Source organism: Lissotriton helveticus, chromosome 1_1 (assembly GCF_964261635.1).
Source record: "Lissotriton helveticus chromosome 1_1, aLisHel1.1, whole genome shotgun sequence".
Classification (NCBI taxonomy): Eukaryota; Metazoa; Chordata; class Amphibia; order Caudata; family Salamandridae; genus Lissotriton; species Lissotriton helveticus.
The window spans coordinates 633,808,540-633,826,391 of NC_136057.1; the positions used below are offsets into that span (position 1 = coordinate 633,808,540).

Sequence of the window (17,852 nt, forward strand, 5' to 3'; positions counted from 1 at the left end):
CTTTTTTATGGTACCGTGGGACTCCCACTTCAATGACAGGGAATGATTCAAGCATGTGATTCTATGAACGATACCAATACTGGAGAACTGGAGTTACAGGAAAGTAACTAATTTTCTTGGCCTCCCGAGTAAGATAGAGCGCTTCACACAGTTCATTGTAAAACATAGCAATGAAAAGCAGGTGGTACGGTACAAAGTGAAGATCTTCAGTTGCTTGTTTAGTTTGAGGTTGGTATGCGTTTGGCGGAATCTTGAGGGATTTGAGCAGTTTAGGCCAGGTGTCATTTAAAGAGAAGAGCTTTGAGGTCATTTTTGAAGGTGACAAGACATGGTCAAGCAGAAACCTTGCGAGAGAGAGTTCTATTTTCTTTTGGCACTTTCAGAGAAGTATTAATTCATATATCTCTCGTGCTTGAAGGTGGAGGGGAGAATTCGAGCAATTGAGCGTTTTGTGGATCACGGCCCGCATTTCAGTTTCTCTGAGAGGTATGAGGGTAAAGAGGAGAGAAGAGCTTTAACAGTTATCCAGTTTAATACATTTTTTTTCAATTGAGCTCTTGCCTGTATGGAATCCACTAAAGGGATTGTAGAATATAGGAGATGTTACCACATTTCTTGTGTCCTGTCACTAAGCAGGCTGCCTCATGTACGACTTCTCTGAGATGACCTAAGTGGTCTTTAGGAAAGCCAGAAAGGAGAGCTATTCCGTAGTCCAGTCTGGATAGCAAAGTGTCTGGCCAACAGATTTAAGGTTGTGTGCTAGTACGTGGTTCTTGATTCCCCAAAAGCACCTTAGCTGAAAATGGGCACCCTTAGAGATTGAGGCAATCTGGTTATGGAGGTTCCGATATCTGTTGAGGGTGAATCCCAAAGATTTGGCGCTCTGAATGATGGACGAGCGTCGTCAGTATCTGAGGGGAGATCCATCCAGTCTTGGATCGGCAACTGAGCTCTTTATGGAGGGATGAAAAAAAATTCTGTTTTCGCTAGGTATAGTTTTATGTGGTTGTTAGGCATCGAAGCTTGAATTCTATTCAGGGGGATGGATATGTCGGTGAAGTCTTCCAGGCATGAGACCTTCAAGTAAATTTGTGTGTCATCAGCGAAGGTGACTCCCGAGTTCCTGAGGAATGTACAGGGGGATTCTAAGTAGAGTTTGAGAAGGGTTGAAGAAAGAAGCACATTTTGAGGGACACCTTGATGTAGGCTGACTGGGTCTGAGACAGAATTCCCAATTTTTACAATTTTGGAGTTTTGTTAGGTATGTGGTGAACCACTAAAGGACAACACCATCAATACTCGTTCAATGCTTCAAGGTGTCTAATAAAGCCTATTGGTTGACTGTGTCAATCGCTGAAGAGAAGTCTAGGAGCACAAGTAGACAGGAGTTGCCCATGTGCATTTTCCACAATCTGTAGAACTGCAGTCTCAGTGCTTTTACCCCAACGGAATCCAGATTGTAGGGAGTCAAAGACATTGTTTTCTTGGATGTGTGCTGACAGTTTGGAGGCTATGCAAGTTTTAATCACCTTGCCTAGGACAGTTGAAGTCGATAGGGTCTAGAGATTGTTTTTTTAGGAGAGGAGAAATTTGACACTTTTTAGACAGTCTGGGAACAACCCTGATTCAGTGATGAGTTAACCAGGGTTGTCCAAATGGGTAGAAGCAGTTTTGCTAAGGATTTACTAATGTAGCCTGGAATGACGTCACATAATGGTTTGAGTTTCAACTTTGATAGAGTTCGTAGTAGATCTGCCTCTGACATTGGGCGAGGGAAGGACCATGGCTTCAGTGCCTTGCAAGGCAGTATGTCCTAGAATATATTGTAGACTTTGGTCAAAAGGGAGATGTTAATCCCTTTTAATTCTTTTTTTTGGTCAGAGAAGTCTACAAAGTTGTTGCAAAGGATCTCACATGGCTTAAATTAGATTTAGAGGGGTGTTGTTGGCTTGATTAATTACTTTACTTTCGGTCTGTTATTGGCTGTATGAAGGAGTGATCCGATACGTGGTGCCTTGGCTAATGAGATGTGGCTTTTGTACTTTTCCCTCGCAGCACAAAGCTTTCTTAGACTTAATGGTTAGGGTGCAAGTTGCCAGTCTTTCTTAAATTTTTTTATATTTTTCCTTTCTTCGTAGAGGGCTTTGGGGTACCAGAGGAAAGTGGGGAAAGAGGGTTTGGATCTAGTGTATTTGTTCTTGATGGATGCAAATTCCCAGATCAGGGAGTCCATGCAGCAGTTGAAATTCTCTGACTCCGTTGCTGTCAAGTTGAGGAACGGTCCAGATGAGTTTTGATACATCTAGGTTGGCCATGGTTTCAATATTGAAGTTACTGGTGTACTAAACCAGATCTTTTCTTTCTTCAGTTGTCCAAGGGTTTTCTTGTCTAAGAAACACACTATAAAGGGAATCTGGTGGTGATCCCACCAATCAACTAGGATGGGGTCACTGGACGAAAGGAGAGATGTTCTGGAGATGAATACGTTGAGAGTATCGCTTTTGCTGGTGTGGGTTTTTGAAAGTGTTTGTGAAGGTCATTTTCTTCAAGAAAAGATGCAAAGTGATCCAGTTGTTTATTTCCTTCAGAACCCCAGTGGACGTTGAAGTCACAGAGAAATATAGTGTTGTCAGAGCTGATTAATTGTGCTGTGAAGAATCCCATGCACTTTTTGATGAAGGTGTTTGTTTGACCACGGGGGTGGCGGATCACGTTCAATCTGAGGTTAGAAGAGGCTTGTGAAATGATTTCCAGTGATAAACACTCAAAGGATTAAAAGCAGGTGTTGGGAAGTCACATGTAGCGGCTCGTTTCTGTGGATGAACGGTAGTCCTCCACCTTGTCTACCATCCCGGTTGTTCCTCAAAATGGAGTGGGGGGACAGCAGGAGTGGAAGAACGCTGTTTGTGGTATTCTTTTGCCAGGTTTCTGTAAGGATCAGGATGTTGATGTTATGGTTAATGTTGGTGTCAGACATCTCCAGGCAGTTTTAGACTGCAGAGTTGTGGTTATGCAGCATGCAAGTGAGAGGGGAACTTGCAGGTTTGTGCTGGTGGTAATAAGGATCAGGTTAGAGGGTTTGTTGTGATTTGGGGTAGGGACTGGGAATTAATCTTGTGTAGATAAGGGAGGGGATGGGGAGGTTGGTTTGTTTTTGAGGCTTTTGTGTTTTCATAGCTTTTTACAAGGTTTAGTATGTCTTACCCTTTCAGTGGGGATTATGCTTGTTTCGATCAGGTGGAACGATTATCCTGAGGGATTGAGATTAGAGAGGAGCTCTTAAACTATCCCAGATGTAGTGGGTAGCATTTGTGAGAGTTAAGTGAGTTGCTGAAACTAGAGAAGGTCTGGGTAAGGATGTCTGTTTTTTTTTTTTTTACATAAGATATATAGGATAGGCGTGCAGTGAAAGGAGGCCAGTGGTGAATAGGGGACGACTGAGTCTTATGATGAGCTTTCATGGTAGGCATTAGGGAGGGCCCATGGATCCGAGGAGTCTGATGCATGTGGGTTAAAGTGGGCTAAAGTGGAAAGTTGACGTGAGAAGGTTTTTGACAGCTGGTCCTCTATGGAGGAGGAGCTTTTCACCCCCTTTCACCCCCTCAAACCCCCCCCTGCCAGCAGCCTCAAAACTTGAAAAATAAAACCATAAACAGGTTTATTAATGTCTTGTTTTGTGAGTTCTAAGGGCAAAGTCTTGAGGGTGGGTCCTTCACAGGGTCAAGTGCGGAGGGGTAGTGGTGAGTACTGCTGTCAGTGTGCATGTGGGTTTTCCGGCTGTCTTAGGACAGCCAACTTGACATGTGCATTGAGATGTCTAAAACCCAAGCTGCGTTGCACAGGCTGCCAGTCTCACCGGGAGCACAAACCCAGGGCGTGCAGGCCAATCCTGACGCTGCTGTCATGCAGCGAGCAGCATGAGAGCAGCATCTGGATTGGCTGCAGGGGAATCTGTGAGCCTGTGCTGCAGTGGAGCTAGAGAGGAGCAGAAGAGCGGCAATGTGGCGGGGTGCAGGTAAGTTATTTTAGTTTGTTTGTTTTAGTTCTTTCCCTTCAAGTAGGTAACTCCCTTTTAGAGTGGGTTCCCTTGTAATGATTTATAGGTGTGGGTAGGCTCTTTACCCTTCTGATCCTGGGGAAGCACCACAGACCATTCACCGACCACAAGGGCGCGGAACATGTTGACCCGATTTTACCTCACCTACATACACTTAGCTACTTAGGTACATCCTACCCCGATAGTAGCACTAACCAATTCTGATTTTTAAGTCTGTCAGGGGTGTCTGTATATTAAAGCATAATTTGATATCCCCTAGTCCGTTTTAATCAACCTTCTTTCACAATCACTGCCACCCCACTTGATTGAACACCCTCGCACTCATCAGAAGGCAGCAACAATTAAAAGATCTCCACTAAAGCGACCCTTCATGGGACCCATAGGGCATTACAGCGCCGGCCTGACGAAGAGCACCTGCCCGATGATGAAACATGACATCACTAGGAGTGTGTGTGGGCAGCAAGAGACAATCCTGAGGATTGCCTTTGGCGTCCTGTCTAGAACCTAGTTCTTTTTATCTTTAGGAACAGTATCCCCCTTGTTGAATTGACCATAATTTCGGAGCATGGATACTGGACCTTTGTCTGCGCCTGTTTTGATTATATATATGTAACACGTTTAGGCAGGATGTGATAATATGCAGCTCAGTCCAAGATGTCTGCCTCAAATGAAGATCACAGTCCCTTTGCTATGTCACTTGGCTTAAGACTTGTGCTTACATCTAACTTTAATCAGAACCAGGGAAGAAAATAAAATAAACATGCTTGAAATACTGGCAAAGTTCTTCAGGTGCATTTGATGCGTGTCGGAAACCAACGACTGGCCTGAAAGTGCATTTCAGTCACTAGTGAATCAATCCATTGCGCTCTGTCAGTTAGGCTTTTCTCCTTGAAGCTTCTTCCGCACACAAGGCCCCCCTTCATATTTATGAACATCTATTAAGCTTAATATGTTAAAAGATGTGTGGTAGGGACACTTTACTGCCTGGGATTATTAGCCATTCCACAAAAGCTGTCTTTCGTTTCCACATGCGCTCAACCCAGTGTGTAATTTTCCCTGTCAGAAGAGTATACTTCAGAAGGGATTGAAAAAAATCAAAATAACTATCTTCAAAACAGCTGATAAGAAATGGACGCAGAACCACGCACGGCGGACTGTCTGCTAGGAAAGGAGGAGCTGCTCTTTACTTGACGTCCCACATGCCTGGTCTTTGAGTAAGGAACTGTGCCTCCCCAGCTCCTCCTTACAGAGTGTGGGGTCAAAACCTCGGTATAGAAGATCATTCCAATGGAATGAGCCCACTTACTGTTCAGGAGTCCCCAGTAGCAGAGCGACATGTAATTCACCAGTTCATAACAGTTGCTCTGTAGCTGGTAGAATGCGGACTAAAAAGTCAAATAAGGTAGACCAGTCTATGGGTATGTTTCTCTTTGGCACTATAAAGCATGTGCTTTGGACAGTGCTCTGGTAGTTATTGCTTGGTAAGGTTCATTCTGTATTAAGTATTGCAATTCATTCATACATTTAAAATATTTGCAGGATTCAAAGCCAAAACCAAGAATAAGTCTCTTTTCTCCCCATGTACAGGCTTAATCCCACTAATCAAGCTACACCTATTCCGCTAATGTTTTCCAGGAAATGATCTGGTCCTTACGAAGTATTGTCTATGTCCTACAAGAAGCATTTTGTTCTGCTAGCAAAGGGTAAAAGGAGTGGAGCAATATCTACTTTCCGGATCCTTTCCAGTGCCACATCATCTATCATGGTACCCCCTCAAGCAATGGAACATGGTACACGTTCTCATACCTACTCTCCCTTTGGTTGACAGTACAAGGGTGTAACACCGCTTTGCTTTTATGTAGTAGATCGTACTTTGGTTGCTCTACAGTATGAGGGAAAGGGAGCCATTCCCTCATTATCTCGTCGTCCTTACAGGTATTCATACTATTCACCTGCCAAGATTCATAGGCTTCGGTCAAATTTTGAAACTTGGATAAAGACCGTCTGCTCACAGTTGACCTAGGTTTTCCTCTACACCTGAGGCTAGTCTTCCTTTCTATTAGACTTTATAACATGTGTCGCCTCTGCCACATTCAAGCCTCCCTTAAGTGCTAGCCTCAGTTTTGTCGAGGCTGAGTGACAGCTTTATGAGTAATTATACTCTAAGATTGTGTCATTTAGTGACAGTGTCACTGGAAACAGATCCTGAGATACAAATAATCAAACGTATGAGCCTGACAGAGTTTAGATTCGAGTCGTATGCAGCCTGGGAGGCAGGAGATGATAGAGTCCAAAAGGTAATTATGCAAAGTTTTCATGCAGGCACTTCTTATGCAGCTGATAGATTCTATCTACATTTGGATGACCGGTCTTTAAAGACATTCATAGGCAATTAAGTGTTATTTGAATAAGAAATGATTACATGCAGAAGCCCGAAAGCATTTCGTTTTAAATGATTAGTGTGCATTATTTTTTTGTTACTGTTTAATTCTGCTACACTAGGCTGCAGATGTGATTTTATGAGCACAAATTCTTACTTTAGTTTGAAACAATTTATAATTTTTACATGTTTTATCTTACTCTCTTACAGGTTCATGGAGATGCGTCCTTTTCTGGTCAAGGCATTGTTCCTGAGACGTTCACACTTTCAAACTTACCACATTATCGCGTTGGTGGAAGCATCCATCTGATTGTTAATAACCAGCTTGGTTTTACCACTCCAGCTGAGAGGGGGAGATCGTCCCTGTACTGCAGTGATGTTGGTATGTGCAACAATCGTCACAATGAAGCCTTACAAAAAGACCAGAATTAGATTTTTTTTTACTACCATTCATTTATGTCAGTATTGTGTTGCTGCCTTCATAGTGCAACTGGGAGATATTTAGTCTGAGTCGGTGGCGGCTGGTGACATTTGAAAGTGGTGAGGCGGTTGGCATATTGCACCGTAGCGAGCGAACGCAGCGAGCAATCCCGAACAACATAAGGAGGAATGGGGGGGTTCTCCCCTGGGAACATTTTGAAAAAAGAGTGGACAAATGGTGCATTTTCTTTTTTTTAATTATTATTTTTATTGCATTTTGAAAACAAAAGGAAAAACAAAAACACAAAAGGCATGTCACATTCGAAGAGCCATCTTCACCAACCCTCCCTCCACCCGCCTCCCACCTACTCCCGGGCCCCACTGAACAAGGCAATACATTTATATAGAAAGTACCATCCTTCATCCCCAGGGATTGCTGCCCTCGGGTCTCCCTTGTGCACAGCAAAACACCTCGTGGAACCCACCCTAGCCTGTCAGAGTCCCCCATCCAAGCCATAGAAGCGTCTCCATTTCCCCCACAATCTACGAAACTTCTTCGGTTAGCCTCTCGCTTTATAGGTAACTCTTTCCGCCGCCATATATATGTCCATACCCTTCCTCCAGTCTGCAATTCTTGGTGGTTTCGGGGCTCCCCACACCTTAGCCACATCCCTCTTAGCCACCACTAACGCTAGCGCCAGGAAAATTAGATCAGGTCGGGACAGATCGACCTCAGTCATTATCCCTAATAAGATTAGCTTAGGCTCCAGCGGTATGGTCACTCTCCCAGTTCTCTTAGGAGCCCCGCCCAGTAATTTTGGAGGACTCCGCATTCCCAAATTGTGTGATAGAAGTCACCCTCAGCATGGCCACATCACCCTCAGCATGGCCACATCTCAGTCAACTAGGGTCAGCAGCCCGCCCCATCCGGTGTAAATGGTGTCTGTCATACTAGGCTCTCTGTAGAATTTTGAATTGAATGAGTCGCAGATGGGATTTTATGGCCACTTCCCTAGGATGCATCAATGCAGTCTCCCAATCGAGCGTGTCCATCTCCCCTAGGTTTGACTCCCACATAGTTTTCAGGTTCACCAGGCTGTCTGGCATGTTGTTGAGAAGAGGTTTATAGGTCAGGGAAACTACTTTGGCCTGCACCTGCTCCTGCAGTAGGGGGCCTCTAGAGGAGCATATTCCGGCAACGGCTCCGAGAGCGCCCCCTCTGCCTGCCACGCATTGTCTCCCAGAACCGAGACTCCTATGTCATCCCATCGTCTAAAGCCTTTCAGCTTATGCAATTCTTTCAACCAAGTGCACTGCAAAATTGGGGTTTGTGCCGAAGGCTTATGACGCCAGCCAATCAGTCGTGTCGCCCTATCCCATAACTCTATAGTCACCCTAGTCGCTGATAGCAGTGCAGAGGCCCCTTTCCCTCCATATAGATAATGTAAATATGTACGATGGCCCGACTTTTCCTTTTCCAGTCTATACGTGGGGTGATCTGCCGGGGCATGAATCCAGTCATTAATCGGGGCAAGGTGTTCTGCCCAATAGTACGCCTCCGTTAGATTGGTTTCTCTGTAACGTCTCTAGCGAGATTCTAGGCTGCTTCCCTAACCAAATCAGTTCTCTAAGTCCCTCGTTCAGCTCTTTAAAAACCTGTCGCGGGAGGGGAAAGTATTAGGTTTGCAGTGCATTCAAGTGCTTCGTCAAAGTGATCATTTTATACATCGCCGCCCGACCTAACATTGTAAGCGGGAGGAACCTCCACCGGGCCGCATCTTCTTTAAAATTCTGGAGTATTTGTTGCACGTTCTGTTTGTACGATACGGAACTCTTGGTAGTTATGTAGATTCCTAAATACAAGGTTCCTTCGGTCGTCACCCGGTCCTAAGCTTCCTTCCCCGGGGTTGTACAAGATTGATTTGTGCCAATTGATAGTATAGCCCGACCGCGACCCATAATGGTTCAGAAGGGAGAATAGACGTGGTATCAAGACCTCCGGAGAAGTAACATATAGCAGGATGTCGTCCGCGTAAAGCGATATTTTCTCCTCAAACCCCTCATCCTGCTGGAATCCAAACCCGGCATCTGCCTGTCTTGCCGAACCTCGCACGCTACTATTTGTGAGGGCGAACAGTAGCGGGGACAGGGGACAGCCCTGGCGGGTCCCCCTCCTTATGGGAAAGTTCCCGGAGAGCACCCCATTGACCTTGACCCTCGCCCGCGGGTCTGTATAGAGAAGCGTGATCCACCTCGGAAACTTCGGGCCGACCCCGAACTTTAGCAGTACACTGTCCAGGAAGGGCCAATGTACCGCATCAAACACTTTCTCAGCGTCTAGTGAGAGAAAGACATGGGGTTCCTCACGTGCTCCTATCTCCGTTAACCAGTTGTGCGTCCTCTGAAGGTTATGCCTAGTCGCTCTGTCTGGCAAGAAACCAGTCTGATCCAGATGGATCAGGCCTGTAATTACCCGTTGCAAACGAAGGGCAAGGATTGTGGCTAATAGCTTAATCTCCACGTTCAGCAGAGATATGGGGCGGTAAGATGCACATTCCTCTGGCGGCTTTCCCTGCTGATATATAGGTACTATAGTGGCCATACAGAGATCCGGCGGAAGCATCCCTTCCTTCAGTGCTCCGTTGAATAATTGCAGCATATGGGGTGTAAGGAGGTCCGCCGTTTTTTATAAGAATTCCGCCAGAAATCCATTTGAACCCGGCGACTTCCCCGGGCGCAATTTGGCTACTGCTCCTGCACCTCCTCTGCGGTAATCTCTGCCTCCAAACCATCCTTTTCGGTCTCCACCAGGCTGGGTGTCTCGACCCCTTCTAGATACCGATTGATCTCACCCACCGAGCCTAGGTCCCTCGCTCTGTAGAAGTACTCATAGTACTCTGCAAACGTCTGTGCTATCGCCACGTTCGTTTGACGGGGGCGGCCATCCGCATCCACTACCCTGTCTACCCACCTCGCTTCTTGTTCCCTGCGGCTCAACCATGCCAACAGTCTCCCGGACTTGTCCCCGACGTCGTATAGTCTATGTAATGTCGCCTGGGCCTGTATCTTGGCCTCATTGGTTGCCAAATCCTTGTACTGCTGCTGGGCATCCAGCATACAGCGGAGAGTAGGTACCCCTCCATCCAGCACATGCTGCCTTTCAAGGTCTAGAATGCGTGTCTCAAGTTCCCTGATGTCTCTCAGCCGCTTCTTCCTGTCCTCTGCTATTCTATTTTGTATTCTATCGCGGAGAATCACTTTCAGGGCCTCTCATATCGTCACCCCCGACTGAACCGAGCCTAGATTATCCGCCAGGTAGACCTTCACGTCCGCCCGGAATCCCCGCAACAAGTCCCTGTCCTTCAGATCCCACGCTGCTAGTCTCCACTTTCCAGTTTTCGTCCCTACTTTCGCACCGAGCGTTACCATCAGCGGCGAGTGGTCCGAGATGCCACGTGCCAGGAACTCTGCCCAACTCGCCACATCCAGCACACGGTGAGGCAGAAAGACATAGTCCAATCTGGAATATACTTTATGCGCCCCTGAGAAATAAGAGTACAGCCTAGCCTCTGATGGAGCCATCTCCAGGCGTCCGTCAGACCTATCATGTCACTAAAGCGTGCCAAGGGGGACTGTACCGAGGAGTGCTGTCGTTCTTCGGACCTATCCATCAAGGGGTGAACCACATCATTGAAATCTCCACCCACCACATGGAGGGCATCCGGTGTGTTCAGGATAATATCCGCCACTCGTTTGAGGGTTCTGGCCTGTAGTCTAGGGGGGCAAATGGTGCATTTTCAAGCAAATTTGACAAAGCAGGAAGGTTAATAAAGCAATTGTGAAAGTGCAGTTATTACATTAATAAAGAGATGTCATATAACATAGGTAGCTGCTTATTCAAGCTTTCTTTCACCCCATAGTCCAGCAGGGTCTTGATACAAGGCAGATCAGAGAAAAAGCAGTGTGGGCCTCATCCAGGAAGACACTCATATTTTGTTGGTACGAAGTCAAATGATTGGTCAAATTGAAAACTTGAAATGCAATACGCAATCCAACAATTTGCAAGTACATCTCATCTATGTTCAACAAGCCAGGTTTTACCCATGATTGGTATTGTGAATCGCCAAATAAACTGAGCCACTGCAATCAAAATCAACCAAAACTCTGGCTCAAGGTTACATATTGGCAGAAACAGTATAAAACAGAAACACAGTCTAAATAACTATGAAAAAGACACATAAATATTGACCATGCAACTCAAACTCAGAAAATTCAGATCCAATTCACTGCCAAAGCAGGCCTCCCACGTGTCATTCCATGTGGGTTAAGTGCGGTCTACAATGCATGACTTGCCAAAGCAAATTAACATTCTCTCATATTTAAAAATTCCTGTAGCAGACAAAATTTTAAGTTACCCCAAGTGTAGTATACTGCAACAGGCTTCCCACTTTTACCCAATATATAGAGCTCTCTTAGTGTTTTTAGTTTGGGGGGCCTACCTGGGAATCCACACCATTGGAATGTGGTACTCCTACTAGTTGGACATACACCAGGAACTGTCCCGGGTGTACCCCAAATCTTTCCTTTGCCTCTTTGAATGTGAAAAACCTGTGTTTTTTGGGCAGACAGCCTCCAATTGTCCCTACAGCTCTTTCTCAATTCAAAGCTGCAATGCAGATATAATCCCCAGGCCTCTGCATTCAAACTTTAATAGGTGTTCAGTTTGACACCTTTTTCGGCATCCTGTCCTATATCTCAGCTATATTAAATGTGGGTTCTTACGTAGACCTCAATGATATAATTTTGGTAGTCAGGTGGTCAAGCTCACAGAACCCAGTCAACAGTCAGACATCATGGAAGATGGACGGATACATCTGTGTTGTGATCTGCTGGTTACAAATCAGAATCCGGACAAGGCGATCTCAGCCTTTCATCTTTCAAGGTTGATACCTTCAGTACTCTCTGATAAGATAACCTTAATACCTATTATTGCGATACATAAAAAACAAAAGCGGTGCTATAAATAATAGCTAAGTGAGAACAACTTGTTACTACATCTCTTATCAGCACAACCGGTAAGGTAAACTTGCACGGCTCGTCAAATGCACCGCTGTCCTTGTATACTACATACTGAAACCACATATTTGACCACTGCTCCCTGCCTCCAGCTCTCTTGGTGCGCCTCAGTCCTTACATACCACAACCTAAAGCCGGATTTCGCAGAAAGGTTATGCTGTTATAGCTCTCTCAAAATACCTGAGACCTTACACATCTCATCTGTGGCCTTCTATTTTACCTCTTGTCCATCCAACGACTCATTCAGCACACTCCATTCATTACCTCAATCGCCCCATTCCAGCTGTTAACACAAGGGAACGCCTCCATCTGCTCTCCCAATGCACCCCAAATATTTCCATCATCTCTCAAGCAAAGATATGTCACTAAAATCTGCCCCAGCCATTTCAGTATATGTTTATTCATGTAGCTCTGTCAAAGCTCCTCAGTTTTTACCTGTCTCAGCAGATGCTAGCTACTCCACTATGTGTATGCCCATAGGTCTACATTATCCAGGAGTGCCACAATATCCAGGAGTGTTAGACTCCCTTGTTAGGAAGGCAATTTGAGAAAGGGCAGTTTAATTCTGTGCTTTGCAATAGGCCATATTTATGGGAAGATCACACTATCCAAATTGGCGGATAGCGTGCTCAGTACCAGGCACATCCTGACCTGTAGGATTTAGAGGCAATGGGGCAGAATCACAATCTTACCCAGGGCCAAATTAATCCTATTCCTAGGAAAATGTTGACCATCCGTGGCGGGGGACGTGTATGTGTGATATTTAACTCAATAACAGTTGTGGCCTGAGCTCCCAGCATCTCTACCCAAAAGGCAGTGTGAGTTTTAACGTTCCCATTACATCTCATGATATAAATGTAGCTATTATAATAGACTGATTCGTTTTGGTGAAATGGTTACAGCTGTTAAAGATAAAATGGTAAAAAACTCTTTATCATCTTTAACAAGAGCATCAATCATAACGTAAGCACCAATTGCAATCTCATTAATGTGCCATTCATTCCGCCTTGTGTGTACGAACCGTCTCTTACCTGCTCCAGAGTGGACCCTCAGAAAGTTGCCAGGTTGGTGACCAGCAGCACGACGCCCCCGTACCACACTGCTATCACTGTCAGTGTATGGCGTGTCCCTCAGAAACTAGCCACGTAAAAAATTAGGATCAGTAGTAAACAATTCTGGGTCCACTTTGTAGTGTTTTGCCCTCACGGTGTTCAGGCAACAAACACATCTAATTCCATTTGCAACACATTTGTTCACAGAAAATACACTCCAGCCTGATTTTGTAACCTGAATTCTGTTTGTGTTTCTCCTTTTCCTATCACCACCATGGCTCACTTAACAAATTCCTGCCATTCTTTGGGGTATTAATGCATTCCTTGAAGCTTAGTTCTAACTTTTCTAAGTGCTGCAGTTCAGGGTTAAAACGAGCCCCTCACCCCAATGCCGTTCACCTTCTTAAAGAATTATGTTTGTATCTCTTGGTGCTCTCCTATGTTCTGAACCCGGCGATCATCTGCATCCCAGCCTTCTGTTTTGATGAATGAAAACATACCCGGTGTCGCGGGTGGGGTGTTGCGCGGGAGGGGGTGGGGGATGTTTAAAATAAAATTTAAATCCTACCTACCTGACCAGGTCCGCGCCGCCTCAGGTCCACTCCACTGGTTAGCGCCTACATTCAGGAACAGCCGCATCACTGCTGGTAAGTGGGCAGCAACCCCTCTCAGCCAATCAGCGCCAGGATTGACATAGAGCAGGGTTCCTCTCTGCCCGCCTGCCCATTAGGAGACCGAGGTTTAAGCCTTTGCTCAACCCTCACTCTCATAATGGGTATGCGCCAGCTACAGGAGACACAAGTGCGCAGGACTGGGCACGGCGGAAACATTCCCCTACCTTCCCCAGTCATGCGCACTTGTGCATTGTGCTGCTGCATGCCCCTGGAGACAGTCTGACAATCATGTCAGTCAACATGATGCCGGACCGCCCACCCCCTTAAGACTCTGTGAATGGTGTGGGCGGTCTGACGTCATGCTGACTGACATGATTGTCAGTCAGTTCTTCCTCGGCCTCTCTGAGCTTAAGTAAACTGAGAGTTTACATAAGTTCAGAGACTCCGAGGGAGCTGAAGGCGCTGGCGCGGGGGGGGTGGCAACGCCCCAATGCCCCCAATGGACGCACCGCCACTGGTCTGAGTGTCCAGCTAATATAATAAAAATGGTAACTCCAGACTAAGATGGAACACTTGTAGTCTTAAGCTTCACGCTACTTAGTCTCCCACCCTGGCTTCCTGCCTTGGCGATTACGCTTTGACTTTCCGTGGAGCATACTGCACTGCATCCCAAGACTATAGTTGAGGTTACACTTTTCGACTGTACTTGGAGGTTTATCACAGTGAGGTTCGAAATTCACCCTGAAGAGATGAGGGGGAGAAGAGGCTTAAGGCAGTCGTGTTTATAGAATATTGATCTAAGTTGCCAGTAGGTTTTGAGGACTGACCAAACAGTGTGGCCTGAGTTGGGGGTTAATGGACTCCCTCTGCACTGCTGCAGATTTGCTGCATAGCGAATACAGACCTGAAGAAGATACAGTCAAGGCATGGCGCTGAGAAATGTGTGTGAGGAGGCCTTGAGCAGAGCAGAATGTGTTGTATTGTTACATTTATTGCTCTTCCAGGGGATCCTCATCAATATTCATAAGCACTGAATAGTCCCGCCCATGTGTGGGGACCCCAAAGCACCTCCTAAATTATATGTAGCAACCCTCTATGTAATATATATGTGTGTGTGTTACACAAGTTTCCACCAGGAGCTGACGAACTCCAGAGCGAGTGCTTTTCTCTGAAATCATGAGGGTGGACTCACATTTAAACAGGCTTTAACTTTCCTTCATTTATTCGTAGAAGACTCATTTCAGCAACAGTGCATGTATATTCAGAATGCATTTGCCCTTGGCATAGAATAAAAACATTTTTTTAAAAAGCGTTGTCTCTGAAAAACTAAATAGTGTTTCTGTTTTTTAAGAAAGCTATGGCTTTTTTGTCCCGATTTGCATTGTCTGCATCAAGCAGTTATTCTGGCTGTAATTGCTTAGTATTTTTCTTAGTCGTTGGCCAAGTACTATAACTAACCTTTGCACAGATACAAAATGTTTGCAGTTTCTTAAGCTATAGTTAACTTTTCATATTGGATCTACTTAAGGGTGTGCTAAATATTGTATGCTAGCTACTTACCTGGCAATGGCAATACACCGAATTAATGTCAGAATTATTATACAGCATTATATTTGAAGTCATTTGATATTTGCTTTTTCCTTTATATGTATATTAAGTATAAATCCTGTTCTTAATTTTATTTGGGTTTGCAAAACTTTCAGCAAAATCATGTTTTACATATTAATTTTATATTAATTCTAGAATGTGCCAGTAAAAGGAAGTAGATTCCATTATAATTGGATTTATTTAGCGCTTACCTCCCGTAATAGGCGTTGAAAATCTTTACGAGTGTCATTGTACATCAGTTATTTAATTGTGTTGGTTGTTGGGATTGGTATTGTGCTCTCAAGGATATTGTTGCTTTTGCTTTAATTTCTGGATCATTTGTGCACTCTACTTGAGTTCCTACAAATGTTGGTAGGATGAAATAATAGGTTAGAGTAGAAAAGTATGTTTTGCATAGATATGACTTCAAAGATGGGGAGACTGGTCTATGAAATGCAGTGTAGACAGTTTTCAGAAGAGTTTAAGGAAGACATACATGCAATTTACAGTAGACTTTACTCTGAGGAGGAGGCATACAGAGGTTGGTAATAAAGAGAGGGGGGCATTCAAAATAAAGAAGAGAGAACAAGTGTGTTAAGTCCAGGTTCAATTTCATTCAGGGTTTTAGAACATAATGGGATGAATCTTTTCGGGCTAGCATACAATATGAGGCTGTAAAAATGTAGAAAGAAAACAATATTATTTGCATGTGAAATACAGCAGTTTTTTACTGGCACTAGAATCAAACGAAAGCTCTGCCTGTCACTAGGATTGATTTATGTTGGGATAGGAATGTCACCAGAAGAAATCACCACCGCGTGCGCAGACCCCGAAAACATATGTCTATATAGTTTCAAATCTGGCTCCCCCGCAGATCCTGCGCCTCCTACCATTTTAAATCAAGCTATCAAATTGGTATCACCAGTAATACTGGATTTGATTAATACCTCTCTCAGGTCAGGTATTGTGCCCCCATCATGGAAACCGGCGATGGTAAAAGCACTTAAAAAAAAACAACAACTTGGATCCGGAGGATTTGGCAAACTACCGCCCGATATCCCTTCTTCCGGTATTAAGTAAAATCACAGAGAGACGTGTGAATTCCACCCTCTCTGCTTTTTTAGAAAGTAACAACCATCTTCAACTTACCCAGACAGGATTTAGACCACAGCAGGGCACGGAGACTGCCCTTTTAGTCGTAGTGGAAGAAGCCAGAAAAATCTTGGATGCGGGCGGCTGCGCTGCCATTATTCTCTTAGATCTCAGCCCAGCCTTCAACACCGTTAACCATCAACTACTCATTAAAAGACTTATAGATACGAGAATAACAGGAACCGCACTAAAATGGCTACAATCCTTTCTTAAAGATAGATATTTTTCAGTCTTTGATAATGAATTTACGTCAAAGCAGCTACCACTACTTTGTGGAGTTCCTCAGGGATCCTCCCTGAGCCCCACATTATTTAATATCTATATGCACCCTCTGGCCGAAATAGTACTTCCTTAGGGGTACAAAGTGTTACCTATGCTGATGACACCCAGCTGGTGGTCTCCATAAATAAGCAGGATACCTCTCGACCCGGCGTAGCTTCTGGAAAATATATCCAGATGGATGGATGAATCATTTTTTAAACTTAATGGGGCAAAGACTGAGCTATTGCTCCTCGCAAATGCGGCCCCCACCAACATAGTCTCTTTTTGGCCCAGCTGTCTTGGCTCAGCCCCTACCCTGAAGGAACAGATCAAGAGCCTGGGTGTATGGCTGGAGCGCAGCCTTGATTCAAAAGAACAAGCAAGAAAGGTGGCAGCCAGTTGCTACGGGATGCTGAGACTAATTAGAAAGGGCGGCTATGACGGAGCTCCACGCCTCCGCGTAGCACCTGAGATCCCTGCTCCATGCCCCTCCCCCCACGATGCTGATGGCGGCAGGTAGCTGGCTGGCGTTCTGGTGTTTTTGCAGCTCCCAGTTCCTGTGTTAAGTCCAGCGTGACTCGAGCTTTTTTGAGCCCTTTGCAGCAATAGTCTCTGGCAGAGAGGTTCGAGACAACGAGTGAGAGGTGAAGTGCGGCGTCACATCTTTTCCGGAGCCGAGCCCTCTACCTGCTCTGGGTCCCGTCCTGAGCCCCGCCTGACCCCCGCCTGACCCCCGCAGACCGGCTCCCTGCTCCCTGCTGGCAGACTGCTGTTTTGGTCTTCATTTCCGTTCAGTTCTTCACAGCAGCGGCAGCGGGTGAGTCTTTTCCAGCGGCAGCGGCAAGCTCAGGGGTTGAGCAAGGTGTTTTGAGCTCATAGTGGGAAGTGGAGTACGGTGATAAAAATTCGAGTCAGTGAAGTGAAGTGCAAGTTAAGCTAAGCCTCCCCCCGCCTAAGCCCCGTGGACCTGTTTACTGTTTCAGTACAAGCACCCTGAGGCTCTGCAGTCTCTGAATCTACAAGCTTGATGTGTGAAATACTTCTTAAATCGCTTGGGGAGTACACCTCGTACGTCTAAGAAGAAAGACATTTTTTCAAAAAATAAGCCTTTAGACGTTTTCAGTGGCGCACAGCAATTATCAGCGATATCATTGAGAAGAAGTGTGGAGCCTAGCATTGAGCACGCTGTACTCGGCACCTTTAGTGGCAAATTCTGGAAGAACGCTTTTCAGTGCTGCAGCAAATTTGAATGT

The 17,852-nt window shown here is 45.3% G+C and overlaps 1 protein-coding gene across 1 annotated transcript in view; it reads left to right on the forward strand.

Moving 5' to 3' along the window:
• Positions 1 to 17,852, forward strand: part of DHTKD1 (dehydrogenase E1 and transketolase domain containing 1) — a 1,484,612-nt gene that overhangs the window by 514,339 nt on the left and 952,421 nt on the right. Inside the window, exon 6 of the mRNA XM_078674167.1 lies at positions 6,648 to 6,819. Within this exon, the coding sequence (XP_078530293.1) occupies positions 6,648 to 6,819 (172 nt within the window). The remainder of the gene's footprint in view (positions 1 to 6,647; positions 6,820 to 17,852) is intronic.